The 10,676-nt window shown below is 45.5% G+C and overlaps 1 protein-coding gene across 1 annotated transcript in view; it reads right to left on the minus strand.

Moving 5' to 3' along the window:
• Positions 1-1,917: 1,917 nt before the first annotated feature.
• The window catches only part of LOC139760204 (ubiquitin carboxyl-terminal hydrolase 48-like), a 114,238-nt gene continuing 105,479 nt past the window's right edge, over positions 1,918-10,676 (minus strand). Inside the window, 2 exon segments of the mRNA XM_071683137.1 lie at positions 1,918-5,246; positions 6,929-7,033. Of these exon segments, the coding sequence (XP_071539238.1) occupies positions 6,965-7,033 (69 nt within the window). The 3' untranslated portion in view covers positions 1,918-5,246; positions 6,929-6,964.

Below are 10,676 nucleotides of genomic sequence, written 5' to 3' on the forward strand. Positions count from 1 at the left end.
ATAGACAAGTCTTCAAACCCAGAAAAACCATGTCCCGCCAACTTGGCATGACCCAAAGTTTTAACCTCCAGAGCGGCAAGGACCACAAGCAAGGGTGGTTCTCTCATGCTACGGTCGTATCGTCGTCCTTAAGGGTCGTAACGTAGCTCTCTCAAGGGTGTATGTAAAGTGACGTATCTATTGGACACTTCTTTTCACCCAGTTACACACACGACTGTTAATGTGTGGTCGTAAGGCAGCAGAAAGTATTCGCTGATGTGAGAGCAATCTCATTCGCAGCTCTTGGCAGATTTGAATACCACAAAATATGTAGAAAAAAATCCTTGTGGCGAATCCAGAAAGCATCATCCAATGTAGAGATCCATCATGGTCTAGATCAGATGTTCATTAAATGAAGACGTATCTTCAGAGCCAAGTGAACGTGTATAAAAACCAAATTACTTCTTTCTTTTTTTCCGCGCGGTCAAATCTTGGTCCCTAGCTGACAATTTCACACCTTGAACTTGCTCTTAAATTTCATCGCCGCAATAATATAAAACAAGCAGGTCGCACACATACCCTCCATTCTATCCTGGAAGCCTTACGTAATAATAATCTTTATAAAATCACACTGCCAAAAGCTGGAAGTATGGCGTGGTTGCCGTAATTACTACAAGAGTAATCAACCATCACATTTACAAGTATTCTCTCCCTCTTCAGTATGGAGAACTGCTCGCATACTTTGAGTGGATCCTCTTCCACCTTCTGCTGCTTCATTAACTCTTTCGAGAATCAGGCCCCTTCAACCATCCCCTCTTCTTCACGATGATGTTGCTCGTCTCCCTCTGTTCTATAAGCATTCTTTCGGCCACTGCGCGTTGAGTTTGCGCGGGTCCTGGCCTCCATGACCTGGATCTGCAATACACGTCTGTCTGCTGCTTCCCACACCTTATGTGTGGACGCATGCCACACGAGGATTGACTGTTAAAGTACTTCATTCTTTGCACAGCGAAGCTATGGCATTGTGTTCTGTCTATCCCTCTCTCTATTATCTTTCCACCTACAGGAGCCGAGTATACAAATAATCATTCTGTTTAATCCTAGCAGCACTGTCTTTTTTTCCTCTCATACACACTTTTCTTACCTATCATCTGAGGTAGCCATGATCCGGGTATGATTTTTTCCCCCATGCCATGTCAGTCATCACTACTAAAAGCGAAAGGGAGTTCTCTCTCATCTGCATTTGACCTTCCTACTCTCTCCTCTCTCTCACGTAGTGATGTTTCCATACCTACAACAGAAGCCTTTCGATGAATACAAGGATATATCATAGGAGAGGTGTGAGTTTGTGGTCAGAGACTTCGCTCTTTACAAGGGGTAATAAGTTTTCTCGATGCATAGGGAAGAAAGAACACATTTTCTGATACATGTGCATAATATTCTGAAACAGATGGGGTTAAAGGCATACATCAGCATCACACACAAGGAAAAACATGCATATTTCTTTTCAAACATACAGAATGATATGCCTGACTTAATACACAAAAAATCATATATATATATATATATATATATATATATATATATATATATATATATATATATATATATATATATATATATATATATATCCCTCAAACATATAAATCAAATGCTTATTTCACTTTATAAGCAGAAAATAGTATCGAAATTTTCCTCTTACATATAGAGCAATATACATATTTTTCTCTTACACATGAAATCAAGTGCATATTTTCTTCATACACAAAGAAACTTTATGCATATTTCTTTATATACAAATAGGAATACACACTTCTCAATATATAATGTGCCTAGTCTCGTCATGCACAAAAAAACAAGTATAATGTCTTGATACTTGCTGGAATGCCATGCAAATTGTTTTTCATACACAAAGAATATGACAAAAAAAAAATCAGGTTGGATGGTCAAGATATTTATTCTGAGTACAGAGTTGGGGAGGAAACAGTCTGGTATCACTTCAAATACATCAATTTACATGAGATTGCTCATTTGGATGTTGGCAGAGTGCAATCTGACTAAAAATAATAAAAATATATACAAACCTAAAATCCTGAACTAATCATAAAACCAGCAAAGTAATCCTTACAAAACATAAGCCAAATCCTTACTTGCGTCGAAATTAATTCAAATATGACTGCAGATATCAGGAAGGTTAATTTGCATCAGACTAAGAACTGACACAAATTAGACGAAGGTGAACAAAAAATGCACGTGAGGATTAGAAGATCTGCACCAAAGAACACAATCAATACAGGCTTAATGCAACAGAGAAGCAAAGTCAACTTTTTTTTTTCTTTTTCCTTTTTTTTTTGGCGAATGCTATACCCCACGCTGGACTGTGGAGTGGTGGGAGGGTGGGGTTGTTGTGCCGGTGTGCATAGCTAAAGCTAAGAATGGCTGGGCTTACATAGGGCAAGACCAAGAGATACGGTACACAACAGTATGTCACGATGGCTTGTAGAACACACTTATAATAATTACGTGGTACGCTTGCGACATGCATGAGCTGGGCTTCGTCTCGTTCCATTCATCGCCCGTGTTGAGTGAGGAGGTTCCTTATGGATAATTAATATTGGATGGTGTAGCACATGCGGTGTAGTAAGTAGATACGGGGGTGTGTGGATGGATGGGTGAGCTGTTCGGCAGACTAACAACAGATATGGTAAACTGCACTGGATAAAGCCACTGGAGATACAACAGACACCAATGGTTGGTAGAATCTTCAAAATAATAATCTGCGGCTTTCCGACTCATGCCCCTTTGTGTTGCCGTCTCAAATTCGTTCCGACTACAGGATGACTAATACCTTGGTCTACTGCCGGTGCCCTCTCGACCAAACCTTGGGTGAAATGACTTGAAACACGTTCGGTGACAAGGGTCAATGACACTGCACGCTGGAAAATTAACTTCATCCTTGCTCGGTGCTCTCAAAAATCATTACTTGAATCCATGTGGACGAAACTGGAACGATCGGTGCAAAAAAACTGACAAACGTAATTTCATGATTCTGACTGGAGTGCTAAGGGGGACAGAACTCAGGGAGACAGAACTCAGGCACTGTTTCTTCAGCGTGTCATCGGGAAAATACATATATATATATATATATATATATATATATATATATATATATATATATATATATATATATATATGCCTGGAAGGGAGAGGAATGGTGTCCCCTTGCACCAAACATTGAAGCAATGACCCAGAGTTCTTCGGTAATGCGGATCGACACGTCTATAACCACAGGGCTCGCGTGAAACAACAGACAGTCGCTTCCAATGGCACTCTAGCCAGATACAGGAGATTCATACCTAGCTTCTTTTTCTCTTACGGTCTGAGACTTCACAACACCCATTAATAATCTTCAGCATCCTGCTAAAGCGTGCAAGTTTAAATGGATAAAATGTATATTCTGAGCTTTACACGGACCAGTGTGTATGGGTGTGTGTGTGTGTGTGTGTGTGTGTGTGTGTGTGTGTGTGTGTGTGTGTGTGTGTGTGTACAGTACCCTCTTGGATCAGAACCATAAACCATCATGTGTATATACCTGCAGGCCTTGGGACACCCCAAAGGCTTGGCAATATGAAGCTGAAAACATTAAGCACTGTTGCTGGTACAGTTAAGGTTGCTAGCAAGGTAGTACAACGGTAGCTTTTAACACATTTGTGATAATTACTGTCCTGTGCAGACAGGGCTAAATACTGTTGTTGCTTGATATATGTATATATGTGGAGAAATATTGTCTAACTGAATATGTCTATGTAGAGAGGCTAAACAATCAACTTGCTGAATAATAAACTAATGCATATTATATAAACATACAACCATTATTGAAATGATGCCAATCAGGTCGGGCAAAGGTTAGAATGACTACAGAGTTCCAATGAAAAAATATCCATTACTATTAAAAAATCCCTAACGATTCGTTAATCACAGCACTTCATACCTGCGTCTAGCACGTCCCATTCAAATGACTTAAAAAATACAGTTCCAAAATAACTGTCATTCACTTTGAAACCTCTGATTTCAAAATCCATGACAGTTGTAGGTGGAATATTTTGTTTTTTTTCCTTTTTTCAACCACCGTGGTCAGGAAAATTTCCTCCTTACGTTATCATCTGCCGAGGTGGAGGAGGAAGCCTCCTGGGGTGGAGGATGTGAGGGCGCCCGAGGAACAGGGAAAGCGGGACTTGGGTTACGAGAGAGAGAGAGAGAGAGAGAGAGAGAGAGAGAGAGAGAGAGAGAGAGAGAGAGAGAGAGAGAGAGAGAGAGAGTAGGGGGGGTGTCTGGTGATGAGGTGTTGGGGAGAGGGGATGAGGAAAAGTGGAAAAGGACGTGTGGACGTGGGGGAGGAAATGCATATGGGGAGGAAAAGGACTAAAAGAGTGTAAGGGGAAAAGATGTGAGGTGGTATGGCACGGGATGCTGGACCTTGGAGGACGGTGGGGGAGGAGGGTGAGGAGTCGAGCGGACGAGGGGAGGCATGAAGGATACTGAAGCAAGATAGTTCCTGGGAGGCGGAGGAATACCCAGCGCTGAGGGAGATGACCATGCTGACAAACACATGTGGTGCTTGGTGGGCGGCACTGGCGACCTGCTGTGCTGGTGGGTGGCACTGGTGGCCTCCTGTGGTGGTGGGCGGCACTGGCGACCTGCTGTGCTGGTGGGTGGCACTGGTGGCCTCCTGTGGTGGTGGGTGGCACTGGCGGCCTCCTGTAGTGGTGGGTGGCACTGGCGGCCTCCTGTAGTGGTGGGTACCACTGGCGGCCTCCTGTGGTGGTGGGTGGCAGTGGTGACCTCCTGTGGTGGTGGGTGGCAATGGATGGCCTCCTGTGGTGTTGGGTGGCAATGGCAGGCCTCCTGTACTTGTGGGTGGCAATGGCGGCCATCTGCGCTATGCCACCCATTGCCGCCACCATCCGTCACCAACCCCTGTATCACATCACCCCCTGTGCCACACCATGTCTTCCCCCGACCTCCCACCACCACTCCGCCACCACACCCTCTTCCTCCTCCTGCAGCAACACCACCACGTTGAGGCCATACCACCTCACACCTCTTGCGCCACTCTCCCTCCACCTCCCTTCCCCTGCGCCACCCTCCCTATCCCCTTCCCTCCGCTTCACCAGAAGGTGGCTCTCCTCTCCTCCTGCAGCGACAGTGTGCCCACACGCGCGCGCGCGCGTTCCCACGCCACAGCTCGTTCTCTCTCTCTCACACATCTGGGGGATCACAGGTTTATACATCACCCACGTGTCGTGCACCGCCAACATCAGCCCCTTCAGTACGACGACGGCACGACCCAACTCTGAGGACGACAGTACGACCCTCGAGCGCAACGGCGGCTCTGCGACCCTTCGCTACGACACCCACGCCATCACACCCAAGGGTCGGACCGTCGCCCAAAGGAATCAAAAATCGTCGTGCTCAATGAGCCAATGTAACTTAAAAGGATGAACAAGTTTACAAAACTTAACACATTAAGGTCTGGTCAAGTCACGAAATGTGTCAACGAAAGGCATACTGTACATCAAACTTAGTCACTAACATAACACGAAGAAAATAATCTCTATTCTTAGATAATGCCTAAAAAAATAATAATAATAATGCTATACCTAAAGTGAGCCTAAAAAGCAATTAAGTGTATAAATGATATGTGAAAGCCTAAAATAGTTATAACAATGTACTACATGTAGCGTGAACTTAAATCTACGACCAGAGTTATACTAGCGACACTTCACAACACCTACAACAGTGGATAGCATAAATACTATGAGAATGTATTATTCGTACGCTACAGCTAAAATTCACCACAGGTGTGATATACCACAACCACAGCCGGTATACGGTTTACTCAAGTAAAATACGGTTATATTGTACTACAACTAAAATTCATTGTGACCACAACAACAAACTAATAACAGAGTTAAGAGTTACAGTATATCACACCACCAGTTTATAACTACTACATATTAAACCCAAGTTTATATATATTCGGCAGAAATTATTGTACTAAACCTACAATTAAAATATATCAAATCTAAGTCACAAATCTTCTGTACTTATACATACTACTACTACACTACTACTATCACTACTATGTACTACAACTGCCGCATGCTGCAGTCCTACACCTACACTCTACTGTAACCAGAACGTATTACAAAATAAACCACTGATAAAGTGTACATTACAAATACGTATAAGTTTAGACTGCAGTACACTACGTGTATACAAAGCTTGCCATCGCTATAGGCTACAATTAGAATATACTACATGTCTATAACACCTATCATCACTACAATTTAGAGCATCAATACCTCAAGTTTTACAACCCCTATCATCATTACAAGCCACAACAACAAGGGTGTATTACACCTACCATCATAAGTTACAGCTACAGTAACTAAGGATTCACAACAAGTAACCTCATTACAAGCTACACCTACGGTACCTTAGGTTCTACAACACTTAGTATGACTAAATGCTACAGGTACTGTTCTACAACAACTACCATTAATGTACGCTATACCTAAAGCAAATAAGGTTCTACAACACCTACCATTAATACAAGCTACAGTAAATAAGGTTCTACAACACCTACCATTAATACAAGTTACAGTAAATAAGGTTCTACAACACATACCATTAATACAAGCTACAGTAAATAAGGTTCTACAACACATACCATTAATACAAGCTACAGTAAATAAGGCTCTACAACACATACCATTAATACAAGCTACAGTAAATAAGGTTCTACAACACCTACCATTAATACAAGCTACAGTAAATAAGGTTCTACAACACCTACCATTAATACAAGCTACAGTAAATAAGGTTCTACAACACCTACCATGAATGCACGCTACAACTACAGTAGATAAGGCTGTACAACACCTACCACCGCCTCCAGCACCAGACGCACCACTGGGGCGCCTCACCAATCCTCCTCAATCTCGCCGAACTCGACCACGCCGTCACCAGCAGCTCGCTCCATGTCCTCAACCTGCCGGGGAGAGTGGAAACCGCCTGTCACTCGACCACGTCAGGAGCCGCGTGCTTGTGCACAAACACGGTTACCCTTACGGCCCCATCCTTGGCATCACGATAAGGACAAAGACTCTAACCTCTATAACTACAAGTCTAAAGGACAGTCCCCATCGCTGTGGGAACTTTATCTATCGGCCTTCTACGACGGAGGAACCCGCCCAATGGCAGTCACATAAAGAGAGTGCTGAAGAAACGGCGTATGACAGGGGGAACAGCTGCGAGTGACATTATAGGTACTGCCGGCGGTAGTGCGATGCAGGAACCATCCACGGTACTGCGAAAACAATCTACTGTGTGACAGGTTCCATCTGTGGCGCTGGGAGGGGGAGGAGGAGAGAGCGTGTGACGCCGCGCAGGAAATGTCTGTGTTACTCGTGTGTGTGTGTGTGTGTGTGTGTGTGTGTGTGTGTGTGTGTGTGTGTGTGTGTGTGTGAAGGTGACCAAGGACGCTGGGCTGGGCTGCTCTCTTCCCGTCTGCAGCCAGGCGAGGGCAAGCCAGGCCAGGCCAGGCACCCTCAGCACCGCCCGAGTGTTGAGGGGAGTTCCCACGGGGGTTGGGTGGCACTGTGGGTGGAGGAGGGGGGATGTGGGGGCTGAGACGGGACGGGACGGAGAGCGTGGGCGAGGGAGAGTGTGGAGGGGCCGGGCCGGATGATGGATGACGGATGGGAGTGGATGTGACCCACGTGAGTGTTAAGAGCTGCCCCATGATGGACACGGCTGAAGGTCGGTCGTCTACTTACAACGCCACACGCGGGGCAGACCGACCGACCTTACCGACAGTCCCGCGCCTTTCCCGTTCGTCGCCACTAACGTGTGAACTACTTCCGTGACACTAATGGTCTGCGACCAATGAGAGAGAGAGAGAGAGAGAGAGAGAGAGAGAGAGAGAGAGAGAGAGAGAGAGAGAGAGAGAGGCACCAAACAACTGAAGCCAAAGCTAAACATCACATCAGCAGGACATGCCAAGCTCATTAGGCTGGCTCATAACAGGAGGTTCTTGTTAAGTGTCTCCCAATGACTTTACAGGAGACTTGTGACACACCAGTGGTGTGGTGTGTTGGCACTGCGTGTGCGCCTCTGTGGTGGCCGGGCCCGTCGGTGGCACGGCGCACCCACGCAGCCTAACCAACGTGCTCAAATCACCAGCATCGAACTCATCACTCCCCTAGGAGTCGAGGTCATCGCTTCCCTAAGCCCCGTGGTCGCTGGAAAACAAGCATTTCCTGATTCTTCCTAAAACTCGATTTCCTCCGTCAGTATGGGGCGTGTGGGCGGATATCATGGACGCATTTCACAACCTGCTCATGGGTCGTCTCGTTGGCCTTCAAACGCCCTCAGAACACCCCCCTCTCTGCTAAGTCTCGAACACCTTTAAAGGCGAGAATCACACTGAACAGCACACTAGAACTACCAAAGGAGTTTCCCTGGGAACATTATCATGCACCTGAAATCCTTTAAATGTTGTACACACACACACACACACACACACACACACACACACACACACACACACATACACACACACACACGTACGTCTGTTCAAGAACCTCTCCGATCGCCAAATGCACACTCTTCGTATTCCTACATCCACCATGTTTCTCTCTCTCTCTCTCTCTCTCTCTCTCTCTCTCTCTCTCTCTCTCTCTCTCTCTCTCTCTCTCACACACACACACACACACACACACCCGGCACCAAATGTCTCGCCAAACACAATTTTCAGCTGATAATACAACAGGGAAGGTAATAACACCATGGGTTATATACAGAAACGTAAACAAGAAAAATAATCTAACACAAGCTTCCTTTTTTTTTTTCTCCACGAGAAAGTTGACGGTTGCAACGTAGGAATCTGTGACCCACCTTGCTCAGCTTTTCCTGACACCAGTCAGAGGTTCAGACACGAAACCTCGCTTTCCCCGACACCACCACACACGCAGGCTGTACCACACAACCAGCCAGAGGCCAGACACGAACCCGGAACGAGGGAAATCTGTGAAAGGACGCGAGGCACCACAGCGCCCGGAGCAGACATTAACAACCGAACTATGCTTTGTCAATAACTCCTTCATCGCGAGGGTAAGACTAATTTATCGACTGGCCCCGAAGGGGGAAGGGATGAACACCTAGGTTGGATGTGGGCCATTCCCTGCGACTAAGAATTCGAACCCAGTGGAGAACGGACTTCGGGCAGGACCACGCTGACTCATGGTCAGCAACGTTCTTGTATAACGAATCTGTAATGGACTGCGCTCGTTAAACTGCGCATACAGTACGTACGGGAGCTATCGATGAAATTAATACAACGGATGCACGTGTGATACGTCTTTTCACACACACACACACACACACACACACACACACACACACACACATACGAAGACGACACCACCGAACCCACCATTCCTAAACATCCCCGTCCCCCTGTATACACCCACCGACCCACCCTTGCCGTTGAGGTGGATGTGCGGTGGGGTGTGGGGGGGTTTAACAGGAGGGTAGAGGGGGGGACGGTGAGTGACAGGTGTAGTGGGCGGGTAGACAGGCAGCAAGACCAGGGCCATCAGGAATTAATGACGTGCATTACTGGCCTCAAGGGCCGTATAAACGCCATCAATCACCGTCCATGATCTCCCGCTTTGGCTCGGCTGCTGCTGCTGCTGCTGCACCGCCCCAGACCCTGCACTGCTGGGGCCACACACACACACACACACACACACACCATTTCCTAGATACAAATCGGTCAGCTTGAAGTGTGGTACCAACCACCTGACGACCACCGTGAATACAACAGTACGACCCCTTGGGTATGTTTGACCTGACCCTTTAAAGGTCAGGTCTAAGTGTAGGGCCATCATTCCCCATTAATGGTCGAACCGTCGTGCTCCAGGGTCGCTACGTCGCGTGGAAGTCATTAAATCCCTGAAACACAAAATGTATGGGATTCTTATCATATCTTTGTCACTACGGAGAAGTGAACCACTTTCTCAAATCGACAACCATGAAAACGACGAAGATCTATTATAATATGAACGCTTTTAAAACACTAATGATAATATATATATATATATATATATATATATATATATATATATATATATATATATATATATATATATATATATAATATAAAAGGATGCGAAGGGTGCGCGTAAATCGTTACGATGTAATAAGCAGTTCGCTCAAACCATCATCATGCATTCGCAACATACATCACTGACTGGGAACTATGTGGTTAAGGGTATGACGAACGACTCACTCAATAGTTAAAGATATAATGAATGACCCAATCATGGGGTTAAGGGTATACGATGAATGACTCTCCACAGTGCTCAGCGGAGTGGTTATATAATAGAGTTATAGCCCAACAACACCGAGAGCCTGACACATGAGCACTTATGACATAAATGCTCTTTTCATGAGGCGTCATGCCTCCCTGAACACACACACACACACACACACACACACACACACACACATCTACAGACAAACGTATACATATTGCCAATACGATCTTATAACGCACAGATAAACACATACATACATACATGTACATTCACGTACACAGACACCTCTCTCTCTCTCTCTCTCTCTCTCTC

This window comes from Panulirus ornatus, chromosome 35, assembly GCF_036320965.1.
Source record: "Panulirus ornatus isolate Po-2019 chromosome 35, ASM3632096v1, whole genome shotgun sequence".
NCBI classification, from domain to species: domain Eukaryota; kingdom Metazoa; phylum Arthropoda; class Malacostraca; order Decapoda; family Palinuridae; genus Panulirus; species Panulirus ornatus.